The 23,386-nt window shown below is 35.7% G+C and overlaps 1 protein-coding gene across 11 annotated transcripts in view; it reads left to right on the top strand.

Moving 5' to 3' along the window:
• Nucleotides 1-21,010, top strand: part of DCAF6 (DDB1 and CUL4 associated factor 6) — a 143,343-nt gene extending 122,333 nt beyond the window's left edge. For all 11 annotated transcript variants that reach the window (XM_039480647.2, XM_039480645.2, XM_039480644.2 and 8 more), the window contains 5 exons: nucleotides 8,918-9,056; nucleotides 10,859-11,015; nucleotides 11,644-11,732; nucleotides 13,630-13,735; nucleotides 20,548-21,010. In XM_039480647.2, the coding sequence (XP_039336581.2) occupies nucleotides 8,918-9,056; nucleotides 10,859-11,015; nucleotides 11,644-11,732; nucleotides 13,630-13,735; nucleotides 20,548-20,612 (556 nt within the window). In that variant the 3' untranslated portion in view covers nucleotides 20,613-21,010. The remainder of the gene's footprint in view (nucleotides 1-8,917; nucleotides 9,057-10,858; nucleotides 11,016-11,643; nucleotides 11,733-13,629; nucleotides 13,736-20,547) is intronic.
• The last annotated feature ends 2,376 nt before the right edge of the window (nucleotides 21,011-23,386 follow it).

The raw sequence follows: 23,386 nt of genomic DNA, 5'->3' as shown, positions 1-23,386 counted from the left end.
GACTCAAAATAATCAAAGACATGTTAATCATGGCTGTGGTTTATATGGCAAAAAATAAAGATCAGACAGAGTGGAAGAATCCAGGCACAATGTTCCAAAATTCTCCCTTTCAGAATGTGCACGTCCCTTCCCAATAAAATATAGTAATACTTGTGTAGTTTTTCTGCCCTGGGGAAGTTTGCTTTATAACTCAGAATGCAGGGTGTTCATATTGGGGGCTGGTCATATAGACACCTCTGCCTGTGTGCCTAACCACAGTCATTTGAATTCCAGACCCAGAAGGAAAGTACGTATTCACCACCAATCACATTATTTTTACAGTCTTAAGCCAGCTGGCCCTGCAGGGTTGTGTCCCAGGCAGGCAGAGCAAGGTAGGGAGCATGCCAAAAGTCAAGTTCCCAGACACCAGCCAAGGGCCAGCCTTATAAGTAGACCCTTCTAAAGATAGCAGCATCAGACCTGCTGTTCCTTATCTTCGTTTTACTAACACATCGTAAGGCAATGAATCAAATTTCTTCCTCCCCATAAAAGAGCAGAAACAGCAAGATACTCTCTAGCAACACATCTTTCTCACTTATTTCAGATACTTGTAAAGGTATCTATTGAAATGGCAGAAATTCTAACATACCTTTTTTGTTGATAAAGCTAGATAAGGCTAACATGTTAATAATGTCTTAGTTCCTTGCCTGTTGCTTATGATAGAATACTTCTGGGTAATTAATAAATAAAAGAAATGTATTTTTTACAGTTATGGAGGCTGGGAAATCTAAGGTTGCAGGGTCACAACTGGTAAGAGCCTTCTTGCCGGCAAGGGCTCTACAGAGTCCCATGGTGGTGCAGGAAATCACATGGTGAGGAGGCTCAGCTCAGGCTTCTCTTCCTCTTCTTATAAAGCTACCAATTCCCACTGCCATGATAACCCGTATAAGTGGTTTAATAATTCTTGAGAGCAGAGCCCTTATGATCCAGTCCCCTTGTAAAGACCACACCTTTCAATACTGCCACATTGGGGATTAAGTTTCACCATGAGTTTTAGAGGCGACATGCAAGCCATAGCACATAGCTTTTACTATGAAACATGTGTGTTTTAAAGAACTTAAAACATTTATTTAAAAAAAAACAACACATTTTTTCTAGACTCTTATTTATAGGATTCAATTGGACTGCAAACATTTTAACATTTATAATTTAAATGTAAATTTTAGCTTCACCCTGTCTGAATAATCACAGATTCTGTATAAGAAGGTTCAAATTAATGAGATTTTCTTTTCTAAGAACTAGTAAGCCAATATAAGAAAAATGTATGCATAGTATAAATTAAAAGAACTTAGGGTTTTTAACTTGGTATATTGAAGATACTCGGTAGTATTCAGAATTCTATTGAGCATTTCCAATGAGCTATAAATAAATGGAATTTATTCTTTTAATATCTTTTTTCTTTCTTATTTGTGCCTGGGGAATGCTGCTTTAACACATACCCCTAGCAACTTTGATTCTTACAGCAAAATTTTAAAGCTACTATGAAAGAAGAGACATAGAAATTGTTGCAGAAATTCTTCTATTGAAGGAGATGGTGTTGAGGATAGCTTTCCTATGTTTGTAAGAACCTAGATCTTCAATCTTTGAATTGAAAAAATCAAGCTCAAGTTTTTTTAAATAATAAATTCACACTCAATTTATTTTTGAATGGAATAATTTAATTACAGAATTAAGAAGATGAAGGTTACTTTTGTCCAAAGTGTTCTGATACTCTAAAATGTCACAGAATTTGGGAAATACTTACTACATTGTGTATACCTCATTTTGGGATTCACAATAACCTGTAGCATAATAAAGCCTCTGAGAATACTTGCAGCAAAGAAACCTCTATAAGCTTTATTTAGCGCATCATTTTCCACACTTACTTTATCATAAGCCTGTTTTGTGGAACACCTAACAAAAATCCCCAGTTTGAGAAACACTCTACTTCCAGATTATTCTAAGTACATTCTAGACCAGTATTGAATTAGAAACCTAGACTAGGGGAATCTTTTATTTCCCTGTCGTGTTTCACTGTGTGTTTCACACAGTAAAGAATTTCTTTCTACAAATTTATTCAAAATTTGCCTGCTATAATTTTAGTCTTGTCCTTGTATTCTATCCATAGTACAGTATCCTTTATATAATAACCTTGTTTGGTAACTGAATTACTTAAGTCATTTCATCCCTGTCTATTCTCTCCTAATCTTTGATTATGCTCTTTTTTCCACCCTAAAAAGTCTTTGTCTACTTGTAAGGTATTTTAATAATACCTATAATATCAGTTAATGTGTGCCATTCTACCCATGTGTAATGGTGTTTTATGAAAGGGTTTACAGTGTTGAAAATGATAGGCAAAGCAATTAATATTTTTTAGTGTTATTTAATGAATTTCTGCTTATATTTTAGCCTAGTTGTTTTTTTTTTTTTTTTTTTACTAAATGTGACTAATACTATTTAAAGGGGTTTATAGACTGTTTCTGGTTCATATAACTTCCTACTTTAACCTTGGAGTTATCTCATGAAATTTTGCTGACCGTTTAGAAACAGGTTTTCTGGAATATGCAATCATAAAATAAAATACAAAATCAGAAGCCTAGGTTTTATTTTCTTAGGTTAGTTGTACATCCTTCAGATTTGCTGTGCCTTTTTCTCCATTAAATGTTTCTTCCAAACAGAATAATAACTGATACTTTGAGCTGTTTTATTGTTGCTTTGAAATTCCTGGATAATCAATTTTTTATCTATTATTTTGTTACTTTAATAAACCTGTTATGTACTAGATACCCTTATGGGTGCTGGTGATAAAGAAAACACACCTACCCTCCCTTGAGCTCTCAGTTCAGTGGGAGACACAGATACGTATACATAGTTCCAAGATAGTAATTCCATTGACAGAGCTTGGCAGGGCTTTGAGTGTGTTAAGGACCCCTAATCTAATCTGAGGAAGGGGAGAATTGTATTTTTATAATTCTTGGTTTGTGACTCGCTATCATTGTTAGTTCATATTTGGCTTCTTTTCCTTCCTTCCTTCCTTCCGTCCGTCCTTCCGTCTGTCCTTCCTTTTCTTTCTTTCCTCATGAGCCCACCAACCAACTCAAGAACTAAAACACTTGCTGTTTAACTTAATCTACCTGTTCTCCCTATTCTGTCTATCTGCCTACCACACCAATGGTAACCAGTGGCCTAAGGTTATGCTTATCACCCCTTTCTTTAAAAAAACAAAACATAAACATACAAATGTCAAAATACATTTTTTATCCACTTTTGAACTTTACGTAAAAATGATGTCATACTGTATACAAGACTGGGACTCTTTTTCTCAAATATTATCTTAGTATGATTCATCCATGTTGTATGTAGCTCTTGCCGAAGCATTTTCACTGCTATCTAATAATCCATGTTTGACTATACAGTTTATCCACTTCCCCGTTAATGGACATTTAGGTTGTTTCTAGTTTTTGGTATTATTAACATTGCTGCTTTGAGCATTCTGAAATACTTCTCCTTATACAAAGTTACTCTTGGGTATATACCCAGGAATGGACCATTTACAAAATAATTTAAAATTATTTTCTAAAGGGAGAGTGTAAATTAAATATATTTAACAGTATTTTTTAAATCACGTTTATCCACATCACAGATTTTTGTTGTCACATATCTTAATTTTTCTAATTGATTTATTTACAATAATATTTCATGGTCTAGATGCTCTTTGCCCAATTTACAAATAACATTAAGCATCTCATGGTTTTCAGCTTGATCTGGTTGTCTTTTTTCTTTTCTTTTTTTTTTTTTTTTTTTTTTGAGATAGGGTTTTGTGCTGTTGCCAAGGCTGGAATGCAGTGGTGTAATCTCAGCTCACTGCAACCTCTGCCTCCTGGGTTCAAGCGATTCTCCTGCCTCAACCTCCTGAGTAGCTGAGATTACAGGCACCTGCCACCACACCTGGCTAATTTCTGTATTTTTAGTAGTGACGGAGTTTTACCACGTTAGCTAGGCTATTCTCAAACTCCTGACCTCAGGTGATCCACCTGCCTTGGCCTCCCAAAGTGGGGTTATAATTGTGACCACTGTGCCCGGCCCTGATCTTGTTTTCAACTGGGTTGTTTTAGTTGAGTTGTTTTTCTTTTTCTTACTGATTTATAAGAATTATTAATGCATTTTTAATGCTAATCCACTATTATGTGTTAGTGTATGCGTATGTTTTCCATTTTATGATTTTTTTTCAGTCTTTAGGCTGTTTTTTAATGAACCATTTTTAATTTTCATGTAGTTAAATTTTATCAATATTTTATGCTTACCACTTTCTTTTATTTACAAAATCCTTACCTACCCTGGAATTTTAAAATTTACCTATGTTTCCTTTTGAAGTTTTACTTTTGACATTTAAATTACTAATTTCTTTGGAACCAATTTTTGTTTATAATGTATATGTGTAACTTTCTTCTGCCCCATTTAAATAGCCAGTCTTTTCCCCCCTGTTCATTTATGAAACACTGAATTTTCCCAGTGATCTGCTGTCATGCCGATGTCATGTTACAAAGATTTATATAACACAGATCTGTCTCTAGGTTGTTTTGTTTCATCAAGACAGTTTATCTGTGTCAGTACCATAGCTTTGTAATTATTATAGCTTTATAATAAATTGTAATATCTGCTAAGGCAAGACCATTTCTTATTTTTTTTTTCAGAAGGATTTTGGCTGTTCTTTGTCCTTTGGTTGATTTTATAATCAACTTTTTAAGTTCTACAAAGAAGTTATCAGAATATGCTTTTAGTTGTAATAAATCTATAAAATAAATTTGGGTGAAAATTGATTATCTTTACAGTACAAAGTTATGTCTACATTTATTTAGGCCTTTTTTTCTTTTTTCCTTGAGACAAGGTCTTGCTTTATCACCCAGGCTAGAGTGCCTGGGATCACGGCTCAATTTAGTTTCAACCTCCTGGACTCCGGCAATCCTCCCACCTCAGCTTCCCGAGTAGCTGGGACCACAGACATGTGCCAATACCCCTGGCTTATTTTTTATTTTTTTGTAGAGATGAGGTCTCACTTTGTTGCCCAGACTGGTTAACTCCTGAGCTCAAGGGACCTCCTGTCTTAGCCTCCCAGACTGCTGGGATTATATGTGTGAGCTGCTATGCTCAGCCTAGGCCTTTACAAAATGTCTTTCAGTAACATTTTACAATTTTCTGTGAACAGATTTTACACATATTTTTTTATGACTTAAAGATACTTTTTGTTGCTGTTATAAATGCATTCCTTGGCCGGGCACGGTGGCTCAAGCCTGTAATCCTAGCACTTTGGGAGGCTGAGGCGGGTGGATCACGAAGTCAAGAGATCGAGACCATCCTGGTCAACATGGTGAAACCCCGTCTCTACTAAAAATACAAAAAATTAGCTGGGCATGGTGGTGCGTGCCTGTAATCCCAGCTACTCAGGAGGCTGAGGCAGGAGAATTGCCTGAACCCAGGAGGCGGAGGTTGCGGTGAGCCGAGATCGTGCCATTGCACTCCAGCCTGGGTAACAAAAGTGAAACTCCGTATCAAAAAAAAAATGCATTCCTTTTAAAATTTATGCTAATTGTCCCCTGCTGATACTTAGAAATGCAGTTAACTTGTATATGATTATATGATTATATATCCAGCCACATTCCTTTTCTAGTATTTGCATTAATTGACCCATAGATTTTTTTGAGTTTCAGTTTTTGTTATTGTTTTAAGAGATGGGTCCTTGTTTTGTCATCCAGGCTGGAATACATGGCATGATCTTAGCTCACTGCATCCTGGAACTGCTGGGCTCAAGCCATCCTCCCATCTCAGCCTCCCAAATAGCAGGGACTGCAGGTGTGTACCACCATGCCCATGGGATCTTACTCTGTTGCCCAGGCTGCCCTCCTTCTTCAGACCCCCGAGTAGCTGAGATTACTGGGATGAGCCACCCTGCCTGGCCTAGAGCATACTTTTTAAATGAACATTTATGCTTTGATATAGTTCTCATTATTATTCATAATTATTACCACCTTATTTACTAATACAGCATGAATTTTGTCCATATATCTTGTTTTAAGTGATTTGAAGCCAAGCACAGCGACTCATGCCTGTAATACCAGCACTTTGGGAATTTTAGGTGGATGTATCACTTGAGGTCAGGCGTACAAAACCATCCTGGCCAACATGGTGAAATCCTATCTCTACTAAAAATATACAAATTAGCCAGGCATGGTGGTGCAGGCCTGTAGTTCCAGTTACTTGGGAGGCTAAGGCAGGAGAATTGCTTGAACCTGGGAGGCAGAAATTTCAGTGAGCTGAGATCCCACCATTGCACTCCAGCCTGGGTGATTTAAAAAAAAAAAAAAAAAAAAAATGAGCTGCCATCTAAACTTTTGTCACATAATTTTTCTTCCCATTTATAGCTCTTCTGTCCTTTGGCTTAGCAACATAATTATTTCCTCTGCTACCTATAACTCTACTTCCTTAGCAAGAGTTTTTTCTTTATTGATTTCTTGCTAATCACATATTTGTAACTGATTCATCCTTTTTCTTCCACTTCAGAAAAATGAGAAAGATCCAAGCATATGTCTTTTAAGTATGTCTCTTTCGAGAACATTTGACCTCTGTACCCTTCCCATTCTCACCTCCCAATCAGAAAGAGATAAACTAAACATGTCAGCTTTTCTGGGAGTTTCTAACTGTATCTAACTTTAAAATGTATGTGGAGATTCCTTTTTCTTTGATATACTTGGCATACAAAAAAAGTTTTTAAAACGCTTATTAAGTAAGTTTATTTAACTTAAGGTATATCATTTTATGAAAAAGTATATCTTTTTATTATGAAAGTAGAAGTATATAATTGTTACATAATTATTTTAAAAATTGTTAGTCACAATTTAGTGTCCATCTTTCCAAACCCTTTCTATGCATATATATTTTATTATATGAATTATTCTTTAGCCTGTATTTTAGATTTAGCGATATAATGTTAATTATCTTTCCTGTGGTTGTTTATGGATCATTCATATCCTTTCTAATGGTTGCATAGGTATTTCATTATATGAATGTGCCATAATTTATTTAGCCTTTTCTTTTATATGAATATTTAGATTATTTCCAATCTTTCTCTATTACAGTTGTGCAGTGAAAAAACAATTTATATATTTACATATTTAAGTTTTTTTATAATATACATTTTTAAAAGTTAAATTGCTGAGTCACAGCTTATATTATTTAATTTCTCCTCAAAAATATATTTTACTGGAACTTTACGCTATGGGTGGGAGTGTAAATTTATACAGCCACTTTGGAAAACTACAAATAGATCTTCACTTTGGGAGTATCTATTAAAGCAGAACATTATGCACATACTGAGGTCCAGCAGCTCCTCTTCTAGGTATATATCCAATATAAATATGTACATGGTTCACCAAAAGACATACACAGATGTGAAGAGTAGCCTAATATTAGCAATCAAAAATGTTAATAACCCAATGTCCACCAACAGTAGAATGAATAAATATATGTTACTATATTTACAACAAGTAATACTCTGCAGCAAAAAGGATGAATGAACTACAGCTAAGTACAATATGGATGAATCTTACAAACATAATTTTGAGCTAAAGAAGCTAGACATTAAAAAAGTGTAATGTATTATTCCACTTAATTAAAGTTCACAAGCAGGCAAAATTAATCCATGATATCAGAAGTCAGAATAATGATCTCCTTTAAAGGAACAGTAATGATGGAAATGATGGGCACTTAGGAGACCTCAGGAAATCTGGTTATACTGTTTCTTAGTACTGGTGCTGATTATATGGGCCTGTTTCATTTGCAAAAATTTATTGAGCTTTTTACCTTACGATTTTCAACTTTCCTGTATATGTGTTATATTTCAGTAAAAAGTTTACAGTATCTTTTTTATGTGTAAAAACCACTTTCAAACTCCTGTCAGTAATGCCTGTTTTCCTGAACTCTTACCACTCTGATATATATAAAAATCTTTTCAATCTAATAAGCATAAAAAGAGATCAGTTTTTGTTTTCATCCTATTATTAGTGAGACTGAACATCTTTTTAAATATTTAAGTGTCATGAGATCCATTTTTCTTAGTGATTTGTAAACTTTTTAAAGATTATGTACGTTTAGTCTATTATATATCAAAATATATTTTAAATGAATTCAAGCTGGCAAAATTATAAGTAATATCATGTGTTAGGAGAAGTTTCTAATACTTAAATCAGTTTTTAAGAGTCATTTGTTCTTCAGTCCCAGTTCTGTCACCAAATCATTTCTTAGGAGAGTAAAATCTGCTTCATTAGTTCCAAATCCTTACTATGGAGTCCATAAAGAAGATGCTATTTGAAAGTCTTTGTTTCATTGCTTATGTATTAATATTTATTCTTTTCACTTAGTCTGTTTTTGGAACATCTTTAAACAAGATTTTAATTAAAATCTCAAACTAGAAGTCTATTCACTACTATTTTATGTTACCCTTTGTTTCTTTTCATTTCTCTTTATGCATTTTCTTAACGTGGAGAAGAGGAGAAAGAATGTTGGATATAATTTGTTATATTTGTAGTAAAATTGCACATGAATTTTGTCTGTATTAAGTTTTTATAAAATAGCCCTTTAAAAACCAGTGTGCCGCATGCGATTTTCTTTACTTTTCAACTAGTACCAAATTTCTAAGTGATCTCTTAACTAAAATACTTTGTTGTAGTAACTCAACTAGTCTGATGTCTCACTGTCGTGTCTGCCTTTTTATGCTTTTGGTTGGGGGTGCCTTATTGAGATAATGTGTTTATGTATTTCCTAGACTTACTATATTTTAATAAGTTTCTTATGATTCTTTTTGAATGTTTTTATTTATTTTTGTTTTTTAATATGTAATTCATAGACGCTCTGCTGTTGCCCGTATTCAGGAGTTCTTCAGGCGGAGAAAGGAAAGGAAAGAAATGGAAGAATTGGATACTTTGAACATTAGAAGGCCATTAGTAAAAATGGTTTATAAAGGCCATCGCAACTCCAGGACAATGGTACCAAATGTTCTTGGCATTCTTTGGTGAAATTGCAGTTTCATGCTATGAATCTTTTTCTGTAATAATTTATCTTCCTATATTGCCAGTGGGATTTCAGTGTTACACTGTTGAATCTTCAGTTATCTCTTTATCCAACATGGTTCCTTTAGTCCTATAATATATTGTGAAAGACCATTATTTTTTACAAGAAGACTCTACTAAAATATATAGATTAAAAAAATTTCTAGTAATCATTGCATTTTTGGGGGGGTGGTCTCTCTCACATTTGCTATCCACCTGAAAGGTTTCTGGTAGCCTTTTTTTTTTTTTTTTTAGCCCGTATTAGCATCCTTTGTTAGTTTTGGTGAGAAGGATTTGGATTTATAAGTTGATTGCAAAATATAGTCAGGCCACTTTCTACCCATTTTTAAGATTGACAAGTGAAAATTTGTTTTAGTGACTTACCAGATGAAATAAGAATAGACCAGAAAGATCTCTAAGATCTTTTGTAGTTTTTAAAACTACAGGTTTCTACACCCCATGTAATATTAATTACTTAATAAGAAAATTTTTTGAGATGACTAATGTAACTGTTACTCTGATCCCTTCATATCTAGAAACTGTTGTTCTCCTCATATTCATTGCATCATCAGAAAGTATCTACAGAATCAGTTTTAATCCATATTAGTGCCGTATTACCTTTGCTGATGAATTTGTGTCTTTCTTTCTTTAGGATCTAGGTTAAAAAAAATTAACTTTGGGATGGGGAAGTAATTAGCTGTTTCTGTAACTATCATTACTAGTAACGATTTACTCATTTTTAAAGGGTTACTCATTATTAATAGAAGTAGCCAATTTCTATTTCTTTCATTTTATTACGTAAAAATTAGTATTAAGATAATTAGAGGAAAGAATAAGAAGAGAGAAGTAAATATAGCAGTAGCTCAAATAATAAAATTGCCTCCCCTCTTTTGTGAGAGTAACAAAAATGGCAAAGTAGCAGCTGCAGATGAAATTATTTAAATCCTTGTTTGAAATACAAAGATTTTTGATGTTTCACTCATGTGCATTCATTTAAAAGTGTCATTATAACTGTTCCAATATATCATATGCCTTTGATTCTGTTTCATAAAAGTAAATATGTTTCTATCTGTCTCAGTTATGTTAACTTGTAATAGCTAATGAAAAAATTGGTGCTTTCTATTCTTGTGCTCTAAAGCAAAATACAAAAGACAGTGATTTCCTTTTCTGTGAATTATTTCATTGTCTTATAAAGCTAAATTGCCACAATTTTTGGACAGTTCAACAACATATATATAAATTATCATTGTACTGTCCAAAACCCAGAAATCCTATTCATTCATTTAGCAGTTAATAATTAAGCACCTATTTGTATTCCAATTACTCTTTCAAGTGCTGTAAATACAATACTGAACAAAGCAAAGTCCCTATTCTTACAGGAGATTTTCGATTACTTACCACCGTCTTACCCTTGCTGATGAATTTCTGTCATAATTTAAACAAGCTGGAAGGCCGACTTTTGTCAACATTTTTTTTTATAGTGAGGGCATCTTGCTTTGTTGACCAGGCTAGTCTCAAACTCCTGAGCCCAGGCAGTCCTCCTGAGCCTTGGCCTCCTATAGTGCTGGGATTACAAGTGTCAGCCACTGCACCCAGCCATCAATTTTAATTTTACTATTTTCTAATCCAGTTTTTTAACAATGTAAGAATAAAAAACAAAACAAAACTGAAAAATTAAAAAATACCATAAATGTTTTAATAACTTGATTTGAATTTTTAAATAATTTTTTAACCCTTAGATAAAAGAAGCCAATTTCTGGGGTGCTAACTTTGTAATGAGTGGTTCTGACTGTGGCCACATTTTCATCTGGGATCGGCACACTGCTGAGCATTTGATGCTTCTGGAAGCTGATAATCATGTGGTAAACTGCCTGCAGCCACATCCGTTTGACCCAAGTAAGATATATTTTCTAAGATAAGGGCTAGAAATCATTTGTATGACTCATCAGTCATGCAAAAAAAATTTGTTTTTTAGTTGTTAATAAGAATAATTCAAATTATTTGACTAGGCACCACTAGTCAATTACAGCTGTACGTGAGCTTCAGACACACCTACAATTTGCTTTGTGCACAAAGTATAAGAAAATAAGTTAAAAAGTTTATTCTCCCAATATTTCTTCTAAGTTTTACAAGTTGTAAGAGGTTTAGTGTGATTGAACTTTTTACTGTTTATCCAAATTGAACATCCAGTCATTTTTAGTCTTCACATATCTGAATTAATTTATCAGAACAAAAGAGCATTGCTGTTGTCTTCTGTTTGAAATTGCCCACATATCTCATAAGAGAACAATGAATAAGTGACTTCAACAGTGAATTTGAGTGATTTCAACATGGTCTTAAAATTATGTCCTAGGATAACTTTTAGGAAGTTGTCAAAGTACTATTTTTGATTAACAGTTAAATGTATAGCATACAATTGCTGTTCAAGTTCAGTTTTTGCTATATGTATATGCATAACATAAGCACGTCTTGAATTAATGGCATGTTTCTAGGCTTCGTATTAATACGTAAATTTTATTTCTAGTTTTAGCCTCATCTGGCATAGATTATGACATAAAGATCTGGTCACCATTAGAAGAGTCAAGGATTTTTAACCGAAAACTTGCTGATGAAGTAAGATTTTTATTATACGTACTATAGACCATATTTCAATTTGTTCCTAAAATGCTTCCCTAAGAAAAATTAAAACAGTTTATTATGAGTTGCTAACATGAAACAAGTTAATGCAGTTAAAGAGGTCAAATTTTAAGAAAAAGAAAAATTAAGAAAAAAGTATATCTATAATACTAGGGAGGTAAAATCAAAATGGTAGCTTACTAATTATAATATTGATCATCAGTAATACCAGATTAGGTGTATAGTAGTTTAAGAAAAATAGATTTGACTATTCATGTAATTACAATAATCACACACAAAAAATTCTGTCCTTTTAAGAAAATAATTTTATTATAGCTGTTTTCTCCAAAAGTATACCTGTTTTTTCATTTTGAGTATAGCTATTTTTCCATTTTGAGTTCTTTTTAAAAAGGAAATGGAACTTTTCTCTTTCAGAATTAGTGTATAGCAGAACAAATGATTGGAGAATCTTTTCCTTTATCATTATATTTTAAGATTTTTTTTAAGCTTGTTTAAAACAGGATTTTCAGCCTGAGTTCTTTGGAGCTCTATATTTCTTCTGCGATTGGGAGAGGGAAGGTGGATGACAGGAAGGCATAACTCTGGGCCTTTATTCCCCAACTTCAATCAGGGTTTTTATTTGTGGGTTCTCATATACTATTTCTTATGAAAATGACAGAATCCATTGCTAAAAATGTTAGTAAGTTGGAAAACCACTACTCTAGAAGACTAACACTGACTGTTCGTAGCACAGTTCCCATGTGTACTTTCACTCATTGAATAGACATTTATAAAACACTTGACGTATGTTATATGTGATGCTGGGTTTAAAAGATAAAGCCCTACCCTCAGAGTTTAATGGGAAAGACAATGTAAATAACTAGAACATACTGTAGTGGGATCTGTGTCAGAGATAGACACATAATGTTTTGGAAGCCCATAGTATTTTGGAACAGCTATATTTGTAAATGGGATAGATGGGAAGGAGAGGTCTTCACAGAAGAAATAAGAATTGGACAGAAAGAGAATAGTTCACCAGGCAGACAGGGAGAAAAGGAGCACTTGAGACAGAAGGATCAGCATGTGCCAAGGCATGAGAGGGTAAATGAACCATCAGTGTGCCTGGAACATGCACATACAGAAAAGTAGTTCAATCAAACTAAACAGGTAGGTGAGGGTAAGATTATAAATGGCCCTGTGGGACACCCTAACAAGTTGTGAATTTATTATTTCATTATTGGAGAACCATTGATCAGAGTAGCATCTTTCTCTTCCTCTCATACTCTTTCTTCCATCCTTTTTTTCTTTTGCCATGATTTTTGCTTTTCCACTTTTTTCCTTTGCTCATGGTTACATATTGGATCTCTGTATGTTCATGGATAGTCAAGTAATCCTATTCTTGTTACTTAAGATTCATTTCCTTGCTAACCCTTGCCAAAAAATTTATTTTTCAAGACCACTCTGCCTCAGTCAAGGTAACATCTTCCCAAGGGATTCAAGTGGCTCATGGATAATAATTGAAATTTATTGCATCACTAAAATTATCAGTTCTTCTGTAGGGAAAACAAGGAGCCAACAAAGTAAATTGCTCTGAGAAACAAATTGCAAATAAAAGCTAAATTAAATTCTTGAATATTTTAAGTAGCCTCAAAGTTTGACCTTTGTTTTTCTGCCAATTGAAAGAGTTCTGTTCTCTGATCTTCCTCCTCTAAATGCAAGTTACTATGATTATTTGGCATTGAATGAGCTTACGGCAGAAATATAGACATCAGATGCATAAAGAATGAAGTAATTCCTCCTGGTACCTGCTAATTGTTTACTGTTTGCCCAGTCTTCAAGGAAAAGGTGCAGTTACTCTATGATCTTTGATGTGATTGTTTAACTTGCCTTGTAGGTTATAACGCGAAATGAACTCATGCTGGAAGAGACTAGAAACACCATTACAGTTCCAGCCTCTTTCATGTTGAGGATGTTGGCTTCACTGAATCATATCCGAGCTGGTAGGAACTTTCAGTATACTACTAAAATCATTTTTATATTTGAAAAACATATTCTTACTTAAGATCCACTTTAAAGGGGTTTATATTTTTTTTAATATAACAAAATGAAGGTAGCTTAACTTCTGAACTAGGATTTCTGTTTATGCTTGATCTTAGCACAGTAACTTAGTTCCTTATGAACTAGATTTATTGAAAAATGGCCAAAATGAAGAAACCAGAGTCACATAAAAACTCTATTAGCTGCTGTTTTCTTAGAGTACGGGTCCATACCATAAACCTTAAGATGTATTATACTGCATATACTTTAATAGTAGGTTTGTTGAAAATCAGTCATAGCCCAGACAAAAATAAATGTGACATGCCGAGAAATGAAACCTCAGTTTGTTTTTTCAATATTTTTTTGTTTTAGATAAACTCTGAGGTACAGTACCACAGATACATAAAAATAAATATATTACAACTAATGTTGAACTAATGTTCAAGAAGGAGTTGACTAATTTATAACAAAGGAAAAGGTCTAGTATTTATTATAAGCAAAATATATTTATCAAACAAAAGAGTGTTTATCACTCTTCACTGATTTCATAAATGTCTCCATATGTTTGGTATTGTCTATCATCTAATAATAATAGCTACCCTTTATAGAGTAACTACAATGTATCAGGCTTACTAATTATTTCACAGCTTTATCCTCATTTAGCCCCAATCCTTTACAAAGTAGACTATTTGTAATAACTTAGCCCAAGTCACACAACTGATCAATGTTAAAGCCAGAATTTGAAGTTAGCTTCCAAGCCCTTACTCCCCTTTGACCGATTAATTTCACTTACAGGAATATATTCAAATCATTTATACGACATGTAGACCTTGGATGATCTGATCTCAAACTGTTCTAGATGATTTGCAGCATTATTTTCTTCAGTGACTACTCCATCCACACTGGCCCTTCTTTGATTTTGGGGATATACCAAACTTTCCCACCTCAGAGTTTTTATAATTGTGCTGTCCCCTCCCATCCTCACTCTGTTAGGATAACTTGTTACTCTAAGAACTATGTAAGCAGTAAATTAAATATCACTTCCTCAGAGAGAGTGGGGAATGGAGAGACAAGAATTCCACACAAAGTATGCAGCATATAGCATTTTTCTAAGCCCTGGAGGAGAGAAAGTATAACACATCTGAAAAATAGAAAGAAGACCTGTATGTTTGTAATTAAAAGAATTAGAGAGAAAATAATCCTTAAATTATAAATATTAACTATTATCAGGAAAGAGGGAAAACTTCAAATGGGGAAAACAACAACAAAAAATGAACCTGGAATGTAAACAAAAAATGTTAGTAGACCAACAAAATATTTTTGCAGTACTTCTTTGGGTTCCTGTGTTATAAATGGTAATAATACTGTAACTTTTAAAAAATATAGTTTGTTCAATAACAGCAAGTAACTGTTAAAATTCATCCATTTGAATTTCACATTTGAGGAAGCAGCATTTTAAAACAAGAAAAATATTTACTGGTAATAACACCTAAAACGTGCTTGCTCTTATCTAATGGCTGGCTCTTCCTCAGTGGTTTTCTAGTAGAAAATTAATTCTCTTTCCAGTTCCACAAAAATCTATTTTAAACAGGTGCTAATGTGCCAGTGTTGGTTAGCTAATAGCTACTACCATCCTTCTTTGGTTTTAGAATTAGATAAGATGTTGTATGATACAAAAATTCTCTTTCATTTCTTTTTACCTGCAATCAAAAAGACAATTTCTAGTTGGTTTAGTGAGCTTATCTTCTTGCTTCTCTAATACAAAAGACTAGATAGAATAATGTGCCCAAGAGTTATATTTCTGCTGCCCTTATCCTTAAGAGATCTAGTTATTTGATGGGTCAGGTAGTCAACTACTCTTTTCCTCCCCTATCCAGTGTCCTCCTCCCCTGTCCAGCAGTCCAAGTACAATAATGTGTGCATATTCAAGAGAGTTTGGACTTGGATCAAATAAGCATAGGGTAGCCACAAGGTGCCTCTCGGCTCATCCGTTAGTCAAGAAGGCTTCCTAGGAAGTTCGTGGAATAGATATGAGACAGTTTCTTTCTTTTGGAGCTGTGATTTTTAATGAACGGTCCTCTTCAAATCACCTGTGGGGCTTTAAAAAACTACAAATGCCTAGGTCCCATCTGCTAAAGATTCTGGTTCATTTTATCTGGATAGAGATGGAGCTTCTACATTTTTAAAAAGCAACCAAAGTTAATTTCATGAATAATGCACTAAAGACTGCTAGTCTAGTGACCACTTCCTGAGATGGAAAGGCAGTTCTGACATATCTGGAAGCCTTAAGTGACTTTGGAAAGATGGTAATGGTGTGCATGGATCATTCTAGACTCTTCTAGAATGTCTTAGAATCACTTTACTGCCCTGCTTAAAATTCTCCTTTGCCTACACATGTTCTTAGAGTCCAAATGTATTAACATGTCTTATAAAACCATGCATTATCTCTTGACACTCTTCCCATTGTACCTCTGGATCTTGGCACAGATAGACATTGTTTCTCTGTCATGGCTTTGCAGAGCCTGCCATCCTGTTGAGATCACAATCATTTATTAAATCACTCACAGATGGACTCCATCAGCAAGTGATACTAACTTTACTCCAGAATAGGCCTAATATTTATATACCCTTGATCTCCCTGATTCGACTCCTCTTGTCCTCATACAGTCTGATTTTCACACAGCAGCCAGAGGGATTCTTTCAAAATGAGTTAATTTTTTGATTAATAGCCAGATATGATTTCTGTTGTAACCACTCAGCTCTGCTATTGTAATGCAAAAATACCCATAGACCGTATGTAAATGAACAGGTATGGCTCTGTTCTAATAAAACTTAATTTCTAAAAACAGAGCCAGGTGCAGAGGCTCATGCCTGTAATCTCAGTACGTTGGGAGGCTGAGGCAGGTGAATCAACCTGAGGTCAGGAATTTAAGACCAGCCTGGCCAATGTGGCAAAACCCCATAAAAAATACAAAAATTAGCCACGCGTGGTGGTACACACCTGTAATCCCAGCTACTTGGGAGGCTGAGGCAGGAGAGTCACTTGAACCCGGGAGGTTGAGGCTGCAGTGAGCCAGGATTGCACCACTACACTCCAGCCTGGGTGATAGAGTGAGACTCTGTCTCAAACAAAAACAAAAACAGGCAATGGTCTGGATTTGCCCATGGTCTGTTGTCTGCTGACCACCTTTTAAAAACATAAATTAGATATCACCCTCTCTTAAAATTCTCAGGGACTCCCTATTGCTCTTAAAAGAAACCCAGACTACTTACTCTGGCCTACAAAGTCTTGCATGATGTATATCCTGCCAACCTCTGACTTCCACTCAGTCTCCCTTTTCTTCTAGCTCACTACATTTAGTCATACGGGCCTCTCTTCCTCACGCTCATCAAGCTTATTAGCACATTTAGGACCTTTTCACTGGTTGTTCTTTGCCCAGTGTGTCCCCAGGACTTCACATACAATTGAGGTCTCAGCTCCTATACAACCTCCTTAGAAAAGCCTTCCCTAGTCACCCAATCTAAAGTTGCTTTCTGTGTCTTCTCATATCTTCCCTCTCACTTAGTCATTCTTTGTTCATTGCCTTATTTTCCTCAAGTACTTACCACTCCTAAGTTTTGATTTCTTTATGTATTGTCTTATGACAGATTGGAGGAGAAAAATACAGGTGGTGTCTTGTTTGTTGTCTGTCTTCTTCCTTAGAGAATAAGCTTATAAAGAGCAGAGACCCAGTTTGTCTTAATTTGCAGCTGGGTCTTTAGGCCCCCCAAAACAGTGCCTACCACATAGTAGTTGCTCAACAAATATTGAATAATTTGGTAAATAAGTGCACATCTAATACCAAATCTCTAGTCAACAATTAGTTTGTATTATTTCTTTTTTTAAAGAAAGGAAATAAATTATTTGCAGAAGATAGCCTGGAATCGTCTGGAAAATAAAACAACAGTATTTTTTGTGGAACACAGGTTTCCTTTGGGGACTTTTTTTCTTATCTTCTTTCCCTCCCCTGCAGCAAACTCAGTATCTCTTCATATCATATCTTCCCCAGCCAAAAATAATTTCCTGAAGAAATATTCTAACAGAGAATAAAAGGAACCTTTCTACAAATGTAAACCCTATTTACAAAAGCAATTTGGCATTGCCTACTTTTGATAAACAGTATACATAGAAGTGATTCTTAGTTCCAGTTTTTATTTAAAAGAACACACTGTTCTTCAGTCCTTCTAGTCCAGGCATCCCCAAACTTTTTACACAGGGGGCCAGTTCACTGTCCCTCAGACCGTTGGAGGGCCGCCACATACTGTGCTCCTCTCACTGACCACCAATGAAAGAGGTGCCCCTTCCTGAAGTGCAGGGGAGGTGGGCGGATAAATGGCCTCAGGGGGCTGTATGCAGCCGGGCCGTAGTTTGGGGACGCCCGTTCTAGTCTATAATTGCCAACCAGAGATTTGTCTAAGTGTTTAACGGTTTTGCAGCCTTACTACTTCAGTAGCATTTCATTAACAGAAGATTTAATTTATTTTGAGAAGCTGGGCTTACATTCTGGAAGAGATGACTGTGGATCGGTTAAATGAATTGGATTTGAGGAGAGAACAACTATTCTGCCTTCCTCATTCCAGAAACCACTGTCACTTACTCTGTGACCTGTCATAAAAGACTCTTGGCCCTCATTTGTCTCTTTAGTGTGTGCCTCTGAGTGCAAAAATCTAACCTCTACTGCAAATTCCCTGATTTAAAGGCAGTGACATTTTTTCTTAACTCTGTGTTTCTTCATCTTTTTTATAATGTGACAACCAGAAGAAATTTGTGTAAGAAGACTGCCAGCTTTGAAGTAGGCCGTTACTACTTCATCATGCTCTGCTAACGGGACAGAATAGGTTTCTTTAATGTACTCAGTCATACTCAAGATTCCCATTCGTCATCCCTGCTTAAGTAGAATAGCAACTTAATGTTTTGTTCTCTATTGAAAGTATCACACAATGAAAACAATGTAATTTTTTAATACTAATATCCTCCTTAGGTAGCCTTTTATTGGTCAGAAATCCTTCCACTGTGTTTAAATTCCTTACTGATCTGTAAAGGTCTATTCAAATCTTATTTTGTTCATTTATTTTATAAACATGTATTGAATACTTATAATAATTGCTACATTTGTATAATTAAGGGTATAAATCTTATACACATACATTATCTCATTGGTTTGACAGTGGATTACAGTTGGCATAGGGGAGATTTAATCTAATTCACTTGGACAATTAAAAGGGGCATATAGTCCCTTCTTGGATCCTGTTCTTGGTGCTGTTGAGCTAGGATCCAATCGGAGCATTTAAGCCTCTGTAGATAATAAATAAAATCTCAGGATTCAATCTTCTCTGGCTGTTGACGGTAGGACTGAACTGTTTTCCTTATGCTTAACCTTAATATCTTCCATGTTACTGTGGGGAAATGTTTCTGGGGCAGAAACATCCTAGTTCCATCTCAGTGGTGGTAGTGATTTTATGCTGTTTTCTTCTTCATAATACCCTATTGTAATGTATCTTACCTTCATAAAACTTATATTCATTTATTCAGTAAACCTTCATTGAACATCCTATACTAGGCTCTGAGGATATAAAGGTAAAAAGAAGTAATTCCTGCCCCCTGGGGATTCACAGTCTGGTCTGCAAGAAGACATGCAAACAACTATTGCTGCAATTAGGATCATCGTTAAGAAGTTCATACAAGATATTCTAGAATGTGGAGGAGGGAGTTCATAATTCTGCAGATAGCCTGTTTGGAAAAGTTCAGGAAAAGATTCACAAAGGGGATAATAGTTGTATTGAGATGAGTAAGAACCTTGACAGCTAAAGAATTCGGCAAAAGTATCCCAAGCAGACCAGGCGCGGTGGCTCACGCCTGTAATCCCAGCACTTTGGGAGGCCGAGGCGGGTGGATCACGAGGTCAATTGATCGAGACCATCCTGGTCAACAAGATGAAACCCTGTCTCTACTAAAAAAATACAAAAATTAGCTGGGCATGGTGGTGCACACCTGTAGTCCCAGCTACTTGGGAGGCTGAGGCAGGAGAATTGCTTGAACTCGGGAGGTGGAGGTTGCAGTGAGCTGAGATCGTGCCATTGCACTCCAGCCTGGGTAACAGGAGAGAAACTCCGTCTCAAAAAAAAAAAAAAAAAGAAAAAAAAGTATCCCAAGCAGAGGAATAGCAAGTGTAAATCATGAAAACTTGAGAGAGCATACTGTACTCACCAGTTTGTAAGTTTATATTCACTTGCGCATTTAACCCAAATAAGCTCCTTGAGACCAGAAACTTAAATCTGTTTTTGTCACCATTGTATCCTCAGTTTTTAGTACAATGCCTGGAACATAGTATTTAATTTTAAAAACTCTTTTTACAAACGGAATTACACAAATCCTCATAATGGTCCACATATTTTCTCTCACACAGTCTCCTTCTCACTCCCCTTTGCAGCACCTGATGTACCTCCTTAGAAACCTAGACCCCAAAGAACACTGTTTGAAGGCCACTGCAGCAGAACATAATATATCAAAATTTTAGGAGTGGGTTTCTTTTTCATATTTATATTTTAGAACAGCATGCATAATCAAAGCTAATAATACTGTGTTTTATTTACTCTTTTATTTGCCTCTAAAAAACATCCACACATAGTGGTGAACTGATTTTTAGCCAGTTTTAAATAGAAGGCATTGAAAAATATTTATAATTGTAATTACTAAAAGTATTTCTCTCTGCAATTCTCTTATCTGTGTTTCCAGACCGGTTGGAGGGTGACAGATCAGAAGGCTCTGGTCAAGAGAATGAAAATGAGGATGAGGAATAATAAACTCTTTTTGGCAAGCACTTAAATGTTCTGAAATTTGTATAAGACATTTATTATATTTTTTTCTTTACAGAGCTTTAGTGCAATTTTAAGGTTATGGTTTTTGGAGTTTTTCCCTTTTTTGGGGATAATCTAACATTGGTTTGGAATGATTGTGTGCATGAATTTGGGAGATTGTATAAAACAAAACTAGCAGAATGTTTTTAAAACTTTTTGCCGTGTATGAGGAGTGCTAGAAAATGCGAAGTGCAATATTTTCCCTAACCTTCAGATGTGGGAGCTTGGATCAATGTTGAAGAATAATCTTCATCATAGTGAAAATGTTGGTTCAAGTAAATTTCTACACTTGGCCATTTGCATGTTTGTTGCTTTCTAATTAAAGAAATTGGTTGTTTTAAGATACCCTGAATTTGACTTTTTATTTAACGCCTTGCTCTCTCCTGTAGCATACGAGGACTATTTTTCTAAATTTTCTAGATTTAACAACTTTTTTTCTTTTTTACTTATGTGGGATAAAATCATATAGAAGGACTTTCTTCATTTCTCTTTCCAAGATACCGCTGACCCTTGAACAACCCAGGGGTTAGTGGCACCAGCCCGTTCACAGGTGAAGATTGATATATAACTGTTGGTTCCCCAAACACTTGATGAGTAACAGCCTGTTGATCGCAAGCCTTACTGATAACATGGTCAATTAACACATATTTTGTGTATTATATGTATTATATGCTATACTCTTACAAGAAAGTAAGCTACAGAAAAGAAAGTGTTATTAAGAAAATCATAAGGAAGAGAAAATATATTTACTGTTCACTAAGTGGAAGTGGGTCATCATAAAGGTCCTCATGCTGAGTAGGCTGAAGAAGAGCGCGGTGTTGGTCCTGCTGTCTCCGGGATAGCAGAGGAAATCCACATGTGAGTAGCTCTATGTATTTCAAACCTGTGTTGTTAAGGGTCAACTATACTTTATTTTTACCCCCAGTTGTCATCTCTCCCTCACTTCGACTAAATTTTCATTCTGCTGGCATCTTCCCTCAGTCTATTCACATACTCATGGCTCTTCAGTCTATTCACAAAATAAGTAAAATCTTTTTTCAACAACAAATTATTCTCTATATACTTTCTGATTTCTCTCCTCCTCTTGTCATCCAAATGAGCATAGTACATGCCCATGGCTTCTCTTTGCTACTTTCTTGATACACAAAGCTGCCTCCAGAAGCCAGACCTGCCAGGTGGGAGTGAGGGCAGTTAGTTTGCTGCCTCATAGTATCTCGGAGGCAAAATCACAAGCATGGCAGTGTTGTGTGTCATGGTCCATGATTTCAAAGGCATGTTCACTGTCACACACACCCTCAAACACATGCTCGGCATTTGCTATTGTAGGTTTCTGGGATGGCACATCATTTCTCCCTTTTTGAGGGAAAAGTCTTTGAGCTTCCATTCAGTGGGCTGTTGGTAACTGTCTCACTTGTGAAGACAGAAACTTAACCCTAGCAACTTCTCCATGACCTGTAGTCCAGCCAGTAACTATCTTCATTATACCTCCTTGCCAGCCAGCAGCTGGAGAAGACATTGAGTTACATGCCAGACTGATCATTGAGCCCATCTTGAAACAGCCATTCAGTGCTGATACAAAATTATAACACGGATACAAGAAAGAAAATGTTGGCGTTGTCCAGGTCAGAGCTGTGGATCATATGACAGCACCAGCCTTGAGCTCTAGCTTTTGATCACACTCTGGAAGTGGATATCATACTACTGGTGACTATACACAGTGGCTGAAAGAGGCCGGAGCGAATGCAAATCTAATGGTTTGCCATGGTCGTCTCAAATCTGTCTGTTGGTGCTTTTAGTGTTTGTGATGTAACAGCTGCCCTTTTTTGTTGAAAGTAATACATCTCTTGTTGTTCAATTAGCAGATAGTTGAAAGGTTCCTATTACTTTCAGGAATCTAACTATCTTGGAGAAAAAGGACAAAGTCAGATACTGAGAGTAAGATATAATATCTCTGGCTGAGCCACAACTGGTCTCAGACTAGTCAGTCAGTCAGTCAGTAGCCAAGCAGGGCATCTCTGTCCCATATGGAGAACAGGGGTCTCTCCTCCACAGCCAGAGACACCTGCTGCTGAGAAGATGGGTTAGCTTTTTGTATAGAGGAAAAAATAACTGCAGTAGGTTATTACCCAGTAAGCTCAGTAGGTTCAACTGGACTTCAACATCCAGCTTGACAAAACCACATATGTATCCACATTAGGAAACGTGGTAAATGGTCAAGAAATCAGAGCTTTAGCCAACCAAGGTCACTTCATGACTTCTGGCAAGTGCAAGGGTCTTAGTTTCTGGTTTTTCAGTTATGTACCTTGCTCAAGCCACCTGACTTCTCTGGGTTTGTTCCCTCTCTAAAGCGGGGTTTGTCATATTTGCCCTACCTATGTCACAGGGGCTATGTTAGGGCAAAATGAAGTCATAAGATTGATGGGCTGTTATACAGGGTAACTGAAAAGATGACTGTAAGCCATAAGACAGTAAGAGGGATGTGCTATAGCTGGGTTCTGGGAAATTGACAGGACAGCGGATACTGGAGGACTCAATGGGGGAAGGAGTAACTGTCATAAAAATGGTATTCATCTGCTCTGGTGCAGGATGTTGATGGGGGAGGGAGGGGCTATGGGAACTCTGTACTCTTTGCTCAGTTTTGCTGTGAATCTAAAACTGCTCTAAAAAATTACGTTTTAAAAAAGTATTTGTTAAATGAACTGGGTCCTTCACCCACA

This window comes from Saimiri boliviensis, chromosome 19 (genome assembly GCF_048565385.1).
Source record: "Saimiri boliviensis isolate mSaiBol1 chromosome 19, mSaiBol1.pri, whole genome shotgun sequence".
Lineage (NCBI taxonomy): Eukaryota > Metazoa > Chordata > Mammalia > Primates > Cebidae > Saimiri > Saimiri boliviensis.
Note: the sequence above shows the minus strand (reverse complement) of the source record. Positions and strands in the feature narration are given on the sequence as shown.